The following is a 19,284-nucleotide window of genomic DNA, read 5'->3' as shown; positions in this document are numbered from 1 at the left end:
CCCCGATTGCTCAGTTTAGATGGGCTGCCAGCTCTAGGAAAAGTCCTGGTGGTTCCGAACTTCTTCCATTTACGGATGATGGAGGTCACTGTGCTCATTGGGACCTTCAAAGCAGCAGAAATGTTTCTGTACCCTTCCCCAGATTTGTGCCTCGAGACAATCCTGTCACGGAGGTCTACAGACAATTCCTTTGACTTCATGCTTGGTTTGTGCTCCGACATGCACTGTCAACTGTGGGACCTTATATAGACAGGTGTGTGCCTTTCCAAATCATGTCCAATCAACTGAATTTACCACAGGTGGACTCCAATTAAGTTGTAGAAGCATCTCAAGGTTGATCAGTGGAAACAGGATGCACCTGAGCTCAATTTTGAGCTTCATGGCAAAGGCTGTGAATACTTATATACATGTGATCTCTTAGTTTTTTATTTTTAATACATTTTTTAACAAAAATCTCAAAAAACCTTTTTGACGTTGTCATAATGGGGTATTGTGTGTAGAATTTGGAGGGAAAAAATGAATTTAATCAATTTTGGAATAAGGCTGTAACATAACAAAATGTGGGAAAAGTGAAGTGCTGTGAATACTTTCCAGATGCACTGTATATGAAGCAGCTGCTGTAAAGTCAGTAAGACTGGGTTTCATGGCTGTTGTTGTTTTGTGTTGTACTGGGCAGTGTTGGGTACTATATGCTGTGATTGTTTACCAGAAGAATTTAATGAAATAAATCAATAAATGGTTAACACGCCTTGTGACAGTCTGTGGTTGTGTAAGTTCTTAAGGGGTTGGGCAGTAAATTATGAGGCTATATGTAATTCTTATTAAAAATCCTCTATAAGAGAATAATAAAATATCAGCTTCCTACCTAACAGGCAATGTCGGATCCCCTGCCCTGGGTGTGTCGAAATGTCCCTGAGCAAGACACCTAACCCCCAAATGCTCCTGATGAGCTGGTTGGTGCCTTACATGGCAGCCATTCGCCGTTGGTGTGTGAGTGTGTGTATGAATGGGTGAATGAGAAGCATCAATTGTACAGTGCTTTGGATAAAGATGCTATATACATGCCAACCATTTACTGAGACTCATGGCTGTTTTTGTGCTGTGTTGGGTACAGTATGCTATGTGCTGATTGTTTACCAGAAGAATGAAATAAAGAAAGGAATGGTTGCTATGGTGACACACCCTGAGGCAGTCGGTTGTTGTGTAAAGTCATGAGAGGAGTTGGGCGGTGCATAATAAGGCTTTATGTAATTCTTATTAAAACAATAATAAAGTATCAGGTGACATTCGTGCCACTAACGCTGAATCAGGAGTAACAGGATCATGGCTGGACTAGCATAGACCAGTGTGCCAAACAGCATGTATAAGATAATATAATAATATATTAGCTTTTTAACAGCTAAATCAGTTTTTCTTTCTTTGTGTCAGATACTGCTTCCCTCTGAAACACACTGATATTAGCTGGACCCTGACAGAGCCACGGAGAGGGAGAGGGGTATTTCCAGTTGAACGTGGATCTCATTTCCTGCTAATGCTAATGCTTTGGCATCAGTCTGGGATTCAGCTGTGCGTCATGTTTAGTGAGGTTATCCATATAACAGTTAGCACTCATAAGCAGGTAGACAGGTGACTCCTGTAGATTCCTCTGTACCTGCTGCGCCCAGCTAGCGTTCCCCTGTGAGAAAGCCCCTTTCCTCTTTCCACTCTGCTCTTAGGCAGAACTCCTGCAGTCTCAGTGAGCTGGGCTTCTCATGCCGAGGCTGCACGTTTCATTTCCAGGTGGGGCATTGCCATTGAGCCGTTGGTAAAGGTGTGTCACCTGACTCTCTGTATAATCCCCCCGCTGTATAAATGGACTGCGTAAGAATGTAAGTCGCCCTTCATAAGAGCACCTGCTAAGAGATTATAATGCATGTACATTTACCCCAGAAGAGATTACAGCATGTGTGTGTGTCTCTGCATGTGTTTGTGTCTCTGTATGCTGGTCTGCCTGTGCATGTGTCATGTGTTTGTGTATGGAGGATGTTAAATATAAACCTCCACTCCCTTTAGAAACTGGCTACACCTGTACATATGAAAGTAATTCATGTACTCAACAATGCACATTCTGTTCCTACACAGTCATTCAGGGATCACCATGCAGGCTTCTAAACAAGTTATATGCACTCTTGTGCATGTGCTAATTATGATAAAATCTCAACTATGCTCCACTTGGCCAACACCTCCTGCAGCTATGAGCAGAACCAGGAAATCTTTCTTATTAAAGTTTCAGTTTCAGAGAAACTCCACTACACTCTGTCTCTTTCAGAGAAACTAAACTAAACTCTGTCAGTGTGAGCAGCGAAATGGCTGAAGGTGGAGGTTTACTGGATCAGGACCAGTTCAGCTGTTCGATCTGTCTGCATCTACTGAAGGATCCGGTGACTACTCCCTGTGGACACAGTTACTGTATGGGCTGTATTAATGGCTACTGGGATCAGGATGGTCATACTGGTGTCTACAGCTGCCCCCAGTGCAGACAGACCTTCACCCCAAGGCCAGTTCTGAACAAAAACACCTTAGTGGCTGAATTGGTGGAGCAACTGAAGAAGACAGGACTCCAAGCTGCTCCTCCTGCTCACTGTTACACTGGACCTGGAGACGTGGTGTGTGATTTCTGCACTGGGAGAAAGAGCAAAGCCATCAAGTCCTGTCTGGGGTGTCTGGCCTCTTACTGTGAAACTCACCTCCAGCCTCACTATGAATCTCCTGCCTTTAAGAAGCACAAACTGGTCAAAGCCACTGGAAACCTGCAGGAGAAAATGTGCTCTCATCATGGCAAACTGCTGGAGATTTACTGTCGTACCGATCAGCAGTGTATCTGTTATCTTTGTACAATGGATGAACACAGACGCCATGATACAGTCTCAGCTGCAGCAGAAAGGACTGAGAAACAGGTAAGGACTGAACACTTCCTGTAACCGTTCAGAAATCAATTAGTGTAGGCTAATCAGGAAACACCGTTTGGTAAGTCTTAACAGACTTAGTTTATTGCAAATATTCTCAAACACAATAAATCACATGTAAGTCCAGAATCCATAAAATAACAACTTGCCAGACACGCCTTCATGAACAATAACAAATTAGCGTAGATAACAGCAAGTTAAGGATCTTTTTTTTGCGTTTTATTGTGAGACATGCGTTTCGTTTGGAGCAGCATACCGGTAGGCGATCAAAAGATTTTCGCTTTGGTTTGGGATTTAATTTACTTTTGGACTGTTTGATTCTATTGCTAAATATTGGGACTGATGGGCACTGAAATCTGGGGGGTATTTGATGGTTCACTATTAAGTTTTATGTAGTTGAAAGAGTGTCGGGATTTCCACCCATCTGTTTATTGCGAGCCAAGGAAGCCGCTTTCATTAATTCATTGAACGTGCGCTGTGCTGTAAATACATGGAAACCTTATTGCCTAGCCAAGTAGCCTAAATTGAGTTAATTTTTAAATTTGCCTGATTTACTTTTTATTAAATTCGTAGGCTGGAATGCCTCGCGGCAACAATTGTGTTTAAATGTATACTGCTTCAGCCTTTGGCAAGCTACTTAGAAGGGGGCGGCAAGCGACTGGTAGCTTGAGAGCAACGTGTTGGAGACCCACGGTATAGGACAGCGACTTTTCATTGGCAACAGTATTAAACCAACCAACAATATAAAATATTAAGCTTAACATTTAGCTCTTTTATTTAATTGAGTTAAATCGAAACAATGTCTTCTAGTGCTCATGGACTGATAGCCCAACTGGTAGGCAATATTACCTTGTATTTGTATTTGGGGGCCGGCCTTTATTTGTCCGAATCGGCCACGCCCCCGGATATTATCCGAGGCCCGGCTTCAAATAGAATCCCAGACACAATTTGAGGATTTACTGTAATGAGGAACAAATACATTATTTAACCATGAAATAATATGTATCTAGTTATCATGAGTTATCATTAATATGTCATTCGTTAATACATATCAAACTAATGCATTTGTTACATGGATATTTCCACATTAGCAAGCCATAGGATAAATGTATAATTAGTAAACCAATACTAAATATATGAACTGTTTTTTTTTCTTTTTCATTCCAGTATGAATTGGCATGAACTTGATAGGATTTGATAACATGAATTAATGATGTACAAATACCTAAAGAAAGTTGTATAGATTAAGTACTGAGTAGGAATTGAGTTAACTACATTAGTTCATGCTAATTCATGTAACATTATTGAAAAGTGTTATCAGTTTAATTTTGAATATGAGAATGTTGTTCAACATTGTGTTATGATACAATACAATTGAACTATTAACATTTACCTGAGGGGAAATGATCAATCTGTCCACAGAAGCAGCTGGGGGCGACACAGAGTAAATTCCAGCAGAGAATCCAGGAGAGAGAGAAGGAGCTGCAGGATCTGAGGCAGGCTGTGCAGTCACTCAAGGTGGGTACTGACCAGAGGAGAAGACAACAGCTGGCTGCTGGAAGAGCCATTTCAGGGCTCAGTCAGGGCTCTCCTCCAGTCAGCCAGTGAGGAGCCCAGTGTTGGGCCACTTTCCAGCCCTGTGGGGCTCAATCCCACTGAGCCACTCTGTGGGGAACAGGCTGTCTGGGGTCCCAGTAAGAGCTGAGTGAAAGGCCTAGTTAAAATGTACAGCCCTCCTCTCTCTGTGTCTCCTAACAGCACTCAGCACAGGAAGCAGTGGAGGACAGTGAGAGGATCTTAACTGAGATGATCCGCTCTATTGAGAGAAGGTGCTCTGAGGTGAAAGAGCTGATCAGAGATCAGGAGATGGCTGAAGTGAGTTGGGCTGAAGGACTCCTGGAGCAACTGGAGCAGGAGATTGCTGAGCTGAGGAGGAGAGATGCTGAGCTGGAGCAGCTTTCACACACAGAGGATCACATCCATTTCCTCCAGGTAACATCACTGGCTCTCTGACAGTCTGCACTACGTACATTGTGCATACATGGTGAGGTGTGTTCCTCATTTACAAAGATCTGTACAGAGACTGTTCTCTGTCTGTCTGCGTGTCTGTCTGCAGAGCTGTCAGTCTCTCTGTGCACCTGGAGACTTACCCAGCATCACTGTCAGTCCACACGTCTCTTTTGAGCCTGTGAGGAAATCTGTCTCTGAACTGAAAGAGCGAATGGAGGATGTTTTCAAGGCGGAGTTGGTCAAAGTTTCTGGAAAAGGTTGGTGGAGAAGCCCTGCTGCAGAAAGTGTGTTTAGGCACTCCACACAACACACTGGTGAGATTCACTTTTAGATCCTGAAAGGCACTATCACAGGTTATATATTATTAATGAGAGGGTTGAGTGACATTTCAGTCTGTCTCACAGGTTATATATCACAGTGTGGAGTGACACTTGAAGCTCCAAATGAGCCACAATATGTGCAGGGATGAGACATTGAAAACACCCAGTGTGTTATGAGGTGGTCCTTCTGGCCAGAATATAACTAGTAGGTATCCATACATATTTAAAGAGTGACACCATTCTTGTTCTTTTGCCTCTGTAGTCCAGGACATTTGATCCAAAACAATGAATATGAGTTCAAAGTGCAGACTGTCTAATTTAATTTGATGGTATTGACATCTTAATGGGTGATCCGTGCAGGAATTACAGCTCTCAACAGGAATGCACACCTCAGGTAAAAATCAGGCTAAAGATGATTGTTTTCATTCTGGCATACAGAAATCACCCTTTTCAGCGATGCCCCTCATCAGTGAACTCTTAACACACACAGGCCTTAACCAAAGTATTCCTGCAAAACATCTTGTGACACTTTCATTGCTATGCAGCACTTGTGGAAACACACATACACACATACACACATACAAACACACACACACATACACACATACACACACATAAGTTAAGATAGTCCATCGTGTGCGACACTACTGTTTGTGGTCCTTTGATGGCTGTATAGTCCAATGCGGGATGCACACTGTCTGCCACAGACAGGGCAAGTGAAAGCCTGACCCGATGAAACAGGTGCCAACATGGATGCCTTTCTCCTCTGGCTTCTTGCCAGACGATGTTCAATTCTGTGCTCCTCAGCCAGCTGTATTCCTTGTTGACAGAGTCCACCCCAGGAGGAGCGATCTACAGTGGCAGCTTCCAAGGAAGTAGACTTTATTCCACACTTTTTTAGGGAGGTCTTTAGTTTGTCCTTCAGCCTCGTTTTTTGACCCCCTGCAGAACAATGGCCTAGGTGGAGCTGGCCATACAGGGTCTTGCGCGGCAGGCGGCTGGCTGGCATCCTGATAACATGGCCAAGCCATCTCAGTTGTTGGTGCATGATGGTGGCCTCTATGCTCCTGCAGCTGGTTCTCTGAAGGACCACAGAGTGTGGAACACAATCCTGCTGAGTCACTTTTAAGATGCGTTGGAGGCGCTTTATGTGGAATGACTCCAGCATCTTTATATGGCGGGCGTAGATGGTCCATGTCTCTCAGCCGTATAGGAGAGTGGAAATGCATATTGCCTTGTAAACTGCAACTTTGGTCTGTAGATGAAGATTGCTATTGTTGTAAACTCTTTTCCTCAGCCGCCCAAAGGAGGATGAGGCCTGCTTGATCCAGTTTTGGATGTCCTGATCAATGTTACAGTCTTCTGAGAGGATACTTCCAAGGTATTTGTGGAACAATGGTGAGTTGGGAATCTGCGACAGAGAAGACAATTGGTTTCTGATGACCACTGGCAGAGGACTTCTGTTTTTGAGGTGTTAACAGACAGTCCCATTCTGCTGTATGCTCTCGCAGCAGCTGCAAGAGTGGCCTGCAGGGCTTCTGGTGTGTGCACCACAAGGGCACAGTCATCAGCTTACTGGAGCTCCAGTATCATCACAGACTGGAGCTTTGTTGTAGCTTGGAGCCTCCTGATGTTGAAGAGGTTCCCATCCAGTCTGAAGTCCAGGGTCACCCCACTTCCATCTTCCATTTCCTTGTGCAGAAGTGTTGTTACACATCGGGGAAAGATGTTAAAGAGGACCAGAGTAAGAACGCATCCCTGTCTCACACCGGTACCTACTCCAAAAGGGGCAGATTCCAGTCCACCTACTTTAACCTTGGCCATCATTCCATCATGGAACTGCCGCAGGATGTTGACAAACTTCGCTGAGCAGCCATAGTGCAGAAGGACTTTCCACAGGAGGTCACAATGTGTGGTGTCAAATGCCTTGGAGAGAGCTGGTGCTGGTGCTGGCAACTTTTTTGTTCACAACATTTTTCCTGCAGTTGCCGTGAGGTGAAAATCATGTCCAAGATCTGGTAGCAGGTCTTCAGTGATGGTATTGATAAGCCTGTGGAGCATGATTTTTGCCTGAACTTTGCCAGTGCCAGTCAGTGCTGTCAGTGGATCATTGTTGGTAGTGCTGTGTTAAGCATAGGCAGTCATGGTCTGGTGGTGACTGTCTCAAGCCTGCCCTCATGGCTGTGTTGGCCATTGCCTCTGTTTCCCTTAGCTATGCTGCTATAGCCTTATTCTGCCGGGGTTCTCCTTATCGTACACAGGCACCTCTCCCTCCTGTTGTGATTGATCAATTACCATCTGGACCCCATAACAATGTTACTTTCCTCTTCTCCCCGCTCCGGGCACCTGCTCGGAGCGCGAGCCCAACTTTTCCTGTGCACCCTCTCCTGGCCCGGAGCTCCAGCCCAAGACCAGCTGTACAACTCCCTCCTGCCACTGCTGATTCAGCTGTAGCAGCAAGTCCCCTTGCCTGACAGTGCCACCCATTGCAGTTCCTGCCATCCCTCAATCTCATTTCTGCTTCAACTTTCTAATTGGACATTTATGCACTTTTATTAATCTGGTTTTCTGTTTAAAACCATTCTTTCTACAAACCGGTGTCAACCAGCGGCAGATGGGTTCCCCTACTGTATCAGGTTCTGCTCAAGGTTTCTTCCTGTTGCCAGGGAGTTTTTCCTTGCCACTGTTGCCCTAGGCGTACTCTTTGTAAAGCTGCTTTGTGACAAAGGCCCTTTGTAAAAAGCGCTATACAAATAAAAATTGATCGAATTGATTGATTGATTGATAGTGTAGGTTCTTGGACCATGAGTGGCCTGTACTGCATCATAAAAGGTATGCATGTCATACCTGTCTGCAGAATTGTATTTGCTCTGCCTTGTGTACCCACCACTGGTTTCTAATGTGCGTCCAGCAGTGTGCGTCTCTCCCTTGGTCTTGCCATTTGGTTTTAAGGGCTGCAGAAGATGGGTTATTGAGTGAGGCTTTATGGGCTTTATGCATGCTGTTGAGGAGAGTTTTCATCAAACCAGTCCTGGTGTTTCTTCCTGTTGTAGCCGATAGATTGGGCTGCTGTTTCATAAAGTGAAGCACTTAGGGAGGACCACTTGCCATCGGTCATCCCCTCTATGCCCAGGAGAGAATCAATGTTCTCCAGCTGATTAGCTAGGGAACCGCGGAAGCTGTTGCATGCCTCTGTTTCCTGCAGCCTTTTTCTGGTGGACTTTCTGAGGCATACTGCTGGGCAGATCCTCATTTTGAGCGTGGCCATGATCATCCGATGGTCCAGCACTCCGCCCCTCTCATGGCTCGTGTGATGTGGACATCCCTCAGATCCGAGTGCCTGACAATGATGTAATCCAGAAGGTGCCAGTGCTTGGACCGGGGGTTCATCTAGGAGGTTTTGTATTTATTTTTCATCTGGAATATGGTGTTGGTAATGGTGAGATTGTGTTCAGAAAAGAGACTTAGGAGTCTTAACCCATTTGCTTTGGTGCGATGCCGTGTTGTCCAATCACGACTTTCTAAATGTCTCTTTTCTTCCCCACTCTTGCATTGAAATCACCCAACAGCAAGATTTTGTCATTTTTGGGGACTTTGCGGAGGGCCTCATCCAGCATCTCGTAGAAGCGGTCTTTCACATCCTCTTCTGATGAAAGGGTGGGTGCATAAGCACTGAAGAGGGTGGCATATTGCTTTCCGACGAGGGGGATGCGGAGTGACATAAGCCTTTCACTTACGCCAGTCGGTGTCTACGTGAGATTTGGCAGGAGGCAGTTCTTGATGGCCCGGCCCACACCATGCACCATGTGGGGTAACCTTTCCAGAAGAAGGTGTAGCCCTCTCCCTCTTCCTTGAGTGATCCGTCACCCAGGAGTCTGGTCTCGCTTAACATCACATTATATTACATTATTGGCATTTGGCAGACGCTCTTATCCAGAGCGATGTACAACAAAAAGCAGCAATGTCAATGTTGTAGCGCTTCAGCTCTGCCGCGATCAGTGCAGTCCTTCGACTGGGCCTGTCGGTGTTGTGGAGTCCAAGAGGGTCCTGACATTCCATGTTGCAAGTCATAGGAATATATTTTGCTTTTTTGTTTTGGACCGCAAAACGGAATATCCTGATGGGCGCAGTATCCCATGCAGGAGAGTCTGAATGGGCAATGTTTAGGTCACCTTTTCTAGATCTCCCAACTGGGGAGAGCAGTGTGGTCCTTAATAGGGCTGCTCAGACACACAGGGTTCTGCCGGGAGCAGCTGCCACTCAAAACCCCAGCTGCTCACGACCAAATAGCCCTGTGCAGCAACTGTGCAGGGACCTAGCTAGGAGCTTCCAGATCATTCAGTTCTGCCCCCGTCACCAGGCACCCCATCGCCAGTAGACTTGATAGGTTGGCAGGGGTCTGGATGGAACTCACTATGCCAGTAGCAGATACCTGCGCGCTGAGGTTATTTTAAGTGATGAAGTGGATGCGCTTGCTCCAACAGCACTTCTTCGCTGTGGGGAGTTGTACTCCGATGGCAAGGAAATGATCCAGGACAACCAGCTACTCACAGCTGCAGGAGGCTGCCGGAGTTCCAGTCTGTTGGAGGACCGCCTGTGGTGCACCTGCCAGCACCAGCTTTTCTCTCAGGGTGTGCTCCCCTAGCCTTTGTCTTTCTGGACTTACCCACAAGGCAGCGGGACAGTGGTTGGTGGACGCCAGGGCATGTCCACAACTGCGGGCGTGCACATCACACCTCTGGGGACCACTGCAGCTCCGAGATCCCCTGTGAAGCTTGCCTGGGGCCGCAAGGCACCCAGTGACCTTGTGTGGTCACGAGGAGGCCTGGTAGGAGTCTTGGTGAAGGAGAGGCTGTGTCCTGGCAAGGGAAGGCTTACACACTCGGCTGCTTCCCTGTTCACCACAGGGGCTAGCCAGCGGCAGTGAGCTGTAAGCAAGAGGGTTGAAGCAGGTGGGAAGCAGACATCCACCTTCCCTCTAACTACTGCACAACTACACTAGACACATCACAACACCCTGCTCACACACACACACACATACACACGCATACACACGCATACACACACTCACACACACATACACACACACACACACACACTCACACAGGCATTGGCAGGTTTTTGATCATCTAAACTCTGTGGATCTTTCTGTTTAATGCATACAACAGCAGATCAAAGAGTCCTGTTGCTCTGAATTTAACCTGGACATGTATGATCTATAATTTCCTTTTAAATGCTGCCTACATACCAGCTTGTGACAATAATATGACTGATGCTTCATCAAGTTTAATGTTTGTGTGTTTTCATGTTTGGTGACACGGTGGTGCAGTGGGTAGCACTGTGATCTTACTGCGAGAGGGTCCAGGGTCTGGATGCTGGGGCGTTTTCCTGTGCAGTTTGCTGGTTCTCCTCCTGTCCGTGTGGATTTTCTCCAGGTCCTCAGGTTAGGCTGATGGGGGAAGGGGGTGCATTAATGCTGCGTTGGCTATGGGAAGCATGCATGCTCAGTTCTACCACAAATACTGCAGAATTAAAGAGATTTAATAACAAAATGTGTTATACAATAGAAAAGTTTTGGCAATGACTCTGTCACTTTAAATGACCAAACCATCTCCAGTCCACCAATTTTAGGACCAACTGTTTCTGATTGGTCAGGTGTCAATCACTTCCTTAGCGTATCAGGGTGTCCATTATTGGCGTTTGTCAACATGGGGACCAGAGTTGTACCAATTACAGACAAGGAAGCCTTTACGAGCTTTAGGGTTATGATAGATATGTATATGTTATGTCTTTACATTACATTATTGGCATTTGGCAGATGCTTTTATCCAGAGCGACGTACAATTGATTAGACTAAGCAGGAGACAATCCTCCCGTGGAGCAATGCAGGGTTAAGGGCCTCAACAGCTGTGCGGTTGTGGCTACACCAGGATTAGAACCACCGACCTTGCGTGTCCCAGTCATTTACCTTAACCACTATGCTACAGGCCACCATAAAATGTATTTCTTGTGATCTCTCCCTACAGTAGAAGAGCATATTCTGGAGCCCAAGATCAGAGGGGACTTCTTACAATGTGAGTCTGTTATTAAACCTAAATTAGGGGGGGCGGGGGGCAAGGGGGTTAGAGTGCAGATTCAGTTCTGTGTTCTGCTTTTGCTTTCAAAAATACAGAGGAATTTTCTGAATGTTTTGAAAAGTGTGAGAATGTGTATGTCTGGTTGTGTGTATGTAGCATGAGAGTTATGCTGGAGCTGCTGAATTTACAGCAGGAAAACAGGAAGAACTTGATTTAGTTTGTTTAGTTAAGTTAATATGTACAGATACAGTGCCCGTGCATGTTGTGTCTACACTGGGATTAGAACCACCGACCTTGTGTGTCCCAGTCATTTACCTTAACCACTACACTACAGGCCACCATACAACGGCTTTCTTGTGATCTCTACCTACAGCGGAAGTCCATATTCTGGAGCCCAAGGCCAGAGGGGACTTCTTACAATGTGAGTCTGTTATTAAACCTAAATTAGGGGGGGCGGGGGGCAAGGGGGTTAGAGTGCAGATTCAGTTCAGACTGTTGGTTCTTCCTCCTTCCCAAAAGTGGAGTACTGGCAGGAGGGAGGGGCGGGGCTTGTCACTTGTAAGACCCTGGAGCTGATCATGCTGGTAAAAGGCTTTGTCTCATCAAACAGGAAGTGAAAAGACCTGTCCTCTCCTCTCTCCTTCTTCAAGTGTTTATAAAACTTAAGGAGGAAAAGACTTAAAACGACTCATGAAATACATTGAGTACTGCTTTTGCTTTAAGAAACACAGAGGGATTTTCTGAATGTTTTGAATAGTGTGAGTGTATGTGTGGTTGTGTGTATGCAGCATGAGAGTTATGATGGAGCTGCTGAATTTACAGCAGGAAAACAGGCTGAACTTTATTTAGTTAGTTTAGTTTCGTTAATATGTACAGATACAGTGCCCGTGCATGTTGTGCCTACGCCAGGATTAGAACCACCGACCTTGCGTGTCCCAGTCATTTACCTTGACCACTATGCTACAGGCCACCATAAAATGTCTTTCTTGTGATCTCTCCCTACAGTAGAAGAGCATATTCTGGAGCCCAAGACCAGAGGGGACTTCTTACAATGTGAGTCTGTTATTAAACCTAAATTAGGGGGGGCGGGGGGCAAGGGGGTTAGGGTGCAGATTCGGTTCAGACTGTTGGTTCCTCCTCCTTCCCAAAAGTGGAGGGGTGGGGCTTGTCATTTGTAAAACCCTGGAGCTGATCATGCTGGAAAAAGGCTTTGTCTCATCAAACAGGAAGTGAAAAGACCTGTCCTCTCCTCTCTCCTTCTTCAAGTGTTTATAAAACTTAAAGGGGAAAAGACTTAAAATTACTCATGAAATACATTGTGAACTGCTTTTGCTTTCAAAAACACAGAGCAATTTTCTGAATGTTTTGAATAGTGTGAGTGTATGTGTGGTTGTGTGTATGTAGCATGAGAGTTATGATGGAGCTGCTGAATTTACAGCAGGAAAACAGGCTGAAACAGGATGAACTTGATTTAGTTCATTAAATAGGTAGAGATACAGTGCCCATGCTCAGCCCCAGAATTACTTTTTAAAGAGATAAAAATAATTATATAACATTACAAAGGAGTGAAATGTGAAATTAAATGTTTCTTAAATATGGCAGTTTATCATGATCACTGAGCTCTTCTCTCATTCTGCTCCATCAGATTCCTGTGGGCTCACACTGGACCCCAACACAGTGCATGAAGAGCTCCGTCTGTCTGAGGGGAACAGAGAGGTGACCAGTGTGGGAGAGATCCAGTCATATCCTGATCATCCAGAGAGATTTGACTACTGGGACCAGGTGCTGTGCAGAGAGGGTCTGTCTGGACGCTGTTACTGGGAGGCTGAGTGGAGAGGAGATGGCGTTTTAATAGCAGTGTCATATAAAGACATCAGCAGGAAAGGGAAGGGTGATAACTGTATTCTGGGACGTAATGACAAGTCCTGGAGTTTGCACTGCACTCCCTCCAGTTACTCATTCTGGCACAATAATGAGCGCACTCACATCCCTGCTCCCTCCTCCTCCAGAATAGGAGTGTACCTGGATCACGGGGCAGGAACTCTCTCCTTCTACAGCGTCTCTGACACAATGACCCTCCTGCACAGTTTCCAGACCACATTCACTCAGCCCCTCTACCCTGGGTTTTGGGTTTTTTATAGATCCTCTATAAAACTGTGTGATCTGTGATGAGTCAGAAAGTGAAGGGAAGATCAGTTGTAATTAAAAAGAGGGAAAAACACTGACATGAGACAAAATGAATTAAATGCAGTTCAATCTTCAACCTCAAATGATTAAATGAATGAAATAATGAACTGAACTGAAACTGAGGAAACATCATTTTGGTCACATTGAAGCAGATCCAGTCACTCTAAAGCATGGGCTCCATTATTACAGTGAGCTCCATGTTTGGATCAAAGACATTTTCTTCTTGATTTGGCTCTTTACCCCACAACCATAATTCTGTAGTAAAATTATTCACATGCAGATTCTCAGCTTTTATTAAAGGGTATTTTTAGACATTTTGGTTTCCCCATGCAACTCATCCAGTGTGGGATTAGTCAGAGTGTTTGTGGCAAAGGCATTTATATGAAGCAGCTGCTGTAAAGTCAGTAAGACTCTGGGTTTCATGGCTGTTGTTGTTTTGTGTTGTACTGGGCAGGTACTATATGCTGTGATTGTTTACCAGAAGAATGAAATAAAATAAATCAATAGATGGTTTGCAGGCCCTGTGGCAGTGTGTGGTTGTGTAAGTTCTTAAGGGGCTGGGCAATAATTGATGAGGCTTTATGTAATTCTTATTAAAAATCCTCTATAAGAGAATAGAATATCAGTTTCCTACCTAACAGGGAATGTTATGAGAATATTAATTAACGTTGTCTATGGGTTCAAAGAAGGTTCCACTGTAATTCTACAAAATAAAGTACCTGGAACGTTCTAGAAACATGCGATGTAATAGCTGTTTTAGAGCGTTGTTTACATAACATTCCCAAGAAAATGTTCCAGCAAGGTGTGATTTAAGAATGTTTTCCCTCACAACGTTTTTCGAAAGTTGCACAGAACGTTTCCAAGTTGGCCTAAAAAATTACATGCTCAGGTAACCTAGAATGAGGTTTATATTACATTACATTACATTACGTGGCATTTAGCAGACACTCTTATCCAGAGCGACGTACAACAAAGTGCAAATCAAACACAAGAACAAGTGCAAAAGTGGACCTGAGAGGACAGTACAGTTCCGAGTCCTAGTGTAAACATACAGAAATTCAGAACCCTTGAAGAGTACAATCAACTTTCAAACTAGCATACCACAGTTGGCAGCTAGAATACAACAATACAACAGCCAATAAAAACAACAATACCTATACAAGTAACGATATCTATACATAAGTGCCATTACGGTCTAAGGCTAATCACGGTAATTGTGAGTTGGGGAGGGAAAGGTGTAGCCTGAAGAGATGGGTCTTCAGTCTGCGCTTGAAGGAGGTCAGAGACTCTGCCGTTCTGACATCCACCGGGAGGTCATTCCACCACCGTGGGACCAGGACAGACAGCAGTCGTGAGCGTGAAGTGCAGGTGTGGCGAGGGGGAGGCGCCAGACGGCACAAAGTGGCAGAACGGAGGGGTCTTGTTGGTGTATAGGTCTTGATAAGGGATTGAATATATACAGGGGCTGATCCTTTAACTGCCTGGTATGCAAGCACCAAAGTTTTAAATTTGAGTGCAGGATGCTGAGCATTCTGGATGAGTTGTAGGGGTCTGATGGCAGATGCTAGAAGGCCAGCCAGCAGAGAATTGCAATAGTCCAGGCGGGCCAGGACCATTGCTTGAACAAGGAGCTGAGTGGAGTAGGTGGTGAGAAAGGGTTGGATTCTCCGGATGTTGTACAGGAAGAACCTGCACGCCCGGGTCACCGTAGCAATGTTCTTGGAGAAGGATAGCCTGTTGTCCATCACCACTCCAAGGTTTCTTGCACGAGGGGATGAGGTCACTGTGGTATCCCCTAGTGAGATGGAGAAATCAGAGAAGGGAGAGGTTAAAGCAGGGATGAAGATCACCTCCGTCTTACCTGGGTTGAGCTTTAGATGGTGGTTGCCCATCTAGCTCTGGATGTCTCTCAGGCAGGCGGAGATACGGGTAGAGACCTGTGTGTCTGATGGGGGGAAGGAGAGAAAGAGTTGGGTGTCATCGGCATAACAATGATAGGAGATGCCATGAGCAGAGATAACGGGGCCAAGGGATCTCGTGTCGATGGAGAAAAGGGACTCCTGTAACAAGGCTGCGAGGTTGACACTCCTCCAGCCCAGGACACCTGGGAGGACCGGCCAGAGAGATAAGATTGTTGTGAGAATGTTAATAAACCTTATAAATAAAAGTTCTAAGAACTCCCAGAAAACTTTACAAATGTAACGTTCTGAGAACTATAACCAACCTTTAGGTCTAAGGACCTAAAATTGGGTGATATTAGTGCCACTAACAGTGAATCAGGACACTGCACAGACCAATGTTCCAAACAGCACATTTACGCTGTTAAACCAGGAGTAAATGAGGGAGAGGACACGAGGAGTTCAAACCAAGCCTGTAAGGGAGCAGGGGTGGGATCCCGGAAGGGATCGCAAAGTTATACCAACGATAAGTTGGATAACCACTAAAATAGGTGAGGAAAGAATGGAAAAAGGGAACCAAACTCCCCAGAGATCTGCCAACAGAAAAACTGACCTGAGCTATACTGGTCAGGAGAAACAAAACAAGATATTTTACCGGCAGTCTCGAACAGGCTAAACAGAAGCGGAACCCAGAACAAAAAATAGGGAAGGTTTTTGGGAACTAACCAACCCAAAGAAAAACAAACTAGGTCCCTTCTCTATTTCTAATTTCTAATTTCTAACTGAATACTTCTCAAGGAGAAGGAGCGGCCCCAGACGATCCATCAGAACCCTGTCTATGGAAATTGTTGATGAGCTCCGGGTCCAGAATGTTCCTGGATGGAACCCAACAGCACTCCTCTGGTCCATAGCCCTCCCAGTCGACGAGGTACTGAACCCCCCTGCCGACTTGCCGACTGGCCAGAATGCGGCGCACGGTGTACACTGGCTGGCCGCCCACTCTCATGGTGCGTGGTAGCTGAAGGCGCACCGTGACCGGGTTGATCCGGTGTGTGATCTTAAAGGGCCCAATATACCGGGGAGTGAGCTTCTGGGACTCTACCCGCAATGGCAAGTCTTTGGTAGCTAGCCACACCCATTGCCCAACCCGGTAGGAAGGCGCTGGGCGGCGATGTTGATCCGCCAGTGCCTTCTGGTGGGCAGACGAACGCAGGAGAGCCGCTCGTGCTCTCCTCCAGGTGGCCCAGGGTGTTGTGCGCATACTCCGCCCAGGCGAGTTGACGGCTCCAGGAGGAGGGATTGGCAGAGGCCAGGCACCGAAGTGTGCTCTCCAAGGACTGGTTAGTGCGTTCAGTCTGGCCATTGGTCTCTGGATGGAACCCAGAAGAGAGGCTTGCGGTAGCACCAAGGAAGGTACAAAAAGCACGCCAAAACTGTGCCGTGAACTGGGGGCCACGACCAGACACCACGTCTATTGGAAGGCCCTGTATCTGAAAAACATGGTCCACCACCGGTCGGGCAGTCTCGGGAGCTGACTGTAGCTTCGGAAGGGGAATAAAGTGGGCCACCTTAGAAAAACGATCCACAATCACCAGGATTGTTGTGTGTCCGTCTGATATTGGCAGACCAGTCACAAAATCCTCTAACCAGTGTCGCCACTCTAACCAGTGTCGTCACAAAATCCTCTAACCAGTGTCGCCACTCTAACCAGTGTCCCCCACGTGGTAATTCCTCTTGGCTGGTGAAAGTGCCCGGGAAAAATACGCACACAGGTGTACTTTCCCATCGACTGCTGGGACAGAACAGCTCCTGCCCCCTGCTCTGAGGCATCGACCTCCACAATAAAGGGGAGGGAGGGGTTAGGGGTGATTAAAATAGGTTCAGAGGAGAAGCGCTTCTTCAGCTCTGTAAAAGCTGCTTGGGAAGGTGTGTGTTCCGTGTGAGTGCAGTGATGGGAGCCACTACAGTGCTAAAGTTGCGAATGAATCTGCGGTAAAAATGAACAAACCCCAGAAACCATTGCACCTGCTTCACTGTGCCAGGGGTGGGCCAGTCCCTGACTGCCGCCACCTTCCTGGGGTCCATTCTGAGCTGCCCCTGAGATATAACCCCAGAAAGGAGACAGATGTGGTGTGGAACACCACTTCTCTGCCTTCACAAATAGGCGTGCATCCAGATACTTGTTTCCCTCAGAAATATGATGATATTACCTGGACCTGACAGAGCCTCAGATGCTGGTTACTGCAATGACGCCTATCAGCCGCACGGTGGTGCTGTAATAACACCTATCAGCCACATGGTGGTTCTGTAATAACGCCTATCAGCCACATGGTGGTGCTGTAATAACACCTATCAGCCACATGGTGGTTCTGTAATAACGCCTATCAGCCACATGGTGGTGCTGTAATAACACCTATCAGCCACATGGTGGTACTGTAATAACGTCTATCAGCCACAAAGTGGTGCTGTAATAACGCCTTACAGCCACATGGTGGTGCTGTAATAACACCTATCAGCCACTTGGTGGTGCTGTAATAACGCCTATCAGCCACATGGTGGTGCTGTAATGACGCCTATCAGCCACATGGTGGTGCTGTAATGACGCCTATCAGCCACATGGTGGTGCTGTAATAACGCCTATCGGCCACATGGTGGTGCTGTAATAACAAGAGAACATAACATACTGATGAGCACAGGGGAAGTGCGGGGAAATAACACAGTTTGAAGTGCTGCTTGTTGTTTGTGTCAGACCTGCACCCGTTAGATGAACCTCTGTCCCCCACACGTTCCCCGGAGAGAGACTCTCAGCTGGGTATGAACCTCTGTCTCCCACACGTTCCCCGGAGAGAGACTCTCAGCTGGGTATGAACCTCTGTCCCCCACACGTTCCCCGGAGAGAGACTCTCAGCTGGGTATGAACCTCTGTCCCCCACACGTTCCCCGGAGAGAGACTCTCAGCTGGGTATGAACCTCTGTCCCCCACACGTTCCCCGGAGAGAGACTCTCAGCTGGGTATGAACCTCTGTCCCCCACACGTTCCCCGGAGAGAGACTCTCAGCTGGGTATGAACCTCTGTCCCCCACACGTTCCCCGGAGAGAGACTCTCAGCTGGGTATGAACCTCTGTCCCCCACACGTTCCCCGGAGAGAGACTCTCAGCTGGGTATGAACCTCTGTCCCCCACATGTTCCCCGGAGAGAGACTCTCAGCTGGGTAGAGCCGCTCAGGAGGGGGGCGTGTGAGGCACCCCAGAAGCTGCAGCCCTGGCCACTGCAGGAGGCTCCTCTCCTGCTTCAGGAGCACAGATTCTCTGTGTGAAATGAGAGCACCAGGAGGCTCCTCTCCTGCTTCAGGAGCACAGATTCTCCGTGTGAAATGAGAGCACCAATATTCAGTCCAAAGCAGGGCATGTGATGACCTTCTGAAACCGTGGAGCTGATAGACTCCTGTCTGACGCTGTTCATGGGCGCACAGGTTCTGAAGCACAATCACACAGCCTGCTGTGCGCTATGGTAAGGATGCCACTCATCCCCAATGTGGGTTTAGTCAGAGTGTTTGTGGTGAAGGCATTTATATGGAGCAGCTGCTATGAAGTCAGTCAGAGTCAATAAGTCCTAAATACCTAATGGGCCGACATTGGCTCAGGCGTAAGAGCAGTCGTCTAGCAGTTGGAGGGTTGCAGGTTGGATCCTCTGCCCTGGGTGTGTTGAAGTGTCCCTGAGCAAGACACCTAACCCCCAAATGCTCCAGATGAGCTGGTCGGTGCCTTGCATGGCAGCCATTCGCTGTTGGTGTGTGAGTGTGTGTATGAATGGGTGAATGAGAAGCATCAATTGTACAGTGCTTTG

At 46.7% G+C, this 19,284-nt stretch overlaps 1 protein-coding gene across 5 annotated transcripts; it reads left to right on the top strand.

Moving 5' to 3' along the window:
- The first annotated feature begins 2,277 nt into the window (after nucleotides 1-2,277).
- On the top strand, nucleotides 2,278-14,065 carry LOC133127133 (E3 ubiquitin/ISG15 ligase TRIM25-like). Of its 5 annotated transcripts, none has more exons than XM_061239805.1 (9): nucleotides 2,278-2,936; nucleotides 4,368-4,463; nucleotides 4,704-4,937; nucleotides 5,062-5,212; nucleotides 10,605-10,718; nucleotides 11,302-11,349; nucleotides 11,726-11,773; nucleotides 12,358-12,405; nucleotides 12,998-14,065. In XM_061239805.1, exons 1-9 carry the CDS (start codon nucleotides 2,346-2,348, stop codon nucleotides 13,519-13,521), a joined length of 1,854 nt encoding a protein of 617 aa, XP_061095789.1. In that variant the 5' UTR covers nucleotides 2,278-2,345; the 3' UTR covers nucleotides 13,522-14,065. The 5 variants fall into 5 exon arrangements, with proteins under 5 accessions (XP_061095789.1, XP_061095787.1, XP_061095790.1 ...); XM_061239803.1 differs by having other exon boundaries at nucleotides 5,062-5,269; XM_061239806.1 differs by lacking the exon at nucleotides 10,605-10,718.
- Nucleotides 14,066-19,284: the final 5,219 nt, after the last annotated feature.

Source organism: Conger conger, chromosome 4 (genome assembly GCF_963514075.1).
Source record: "Conger conger chromosome 4, fConCon1.1, whole genome shotgun sequence".
In the NCBI taxonomy this organism is placed as follows: Eukaryota; Metazoa; Chordata; class Actinopteri; order Anguilliformes; family Congridae; genus Conger; species Conger conger.
The sequence above is the reverse complement of the archived record's forward strand: the minus strand, read 5'-3'. Positions and strand labels throughout refer to the sequence as shown.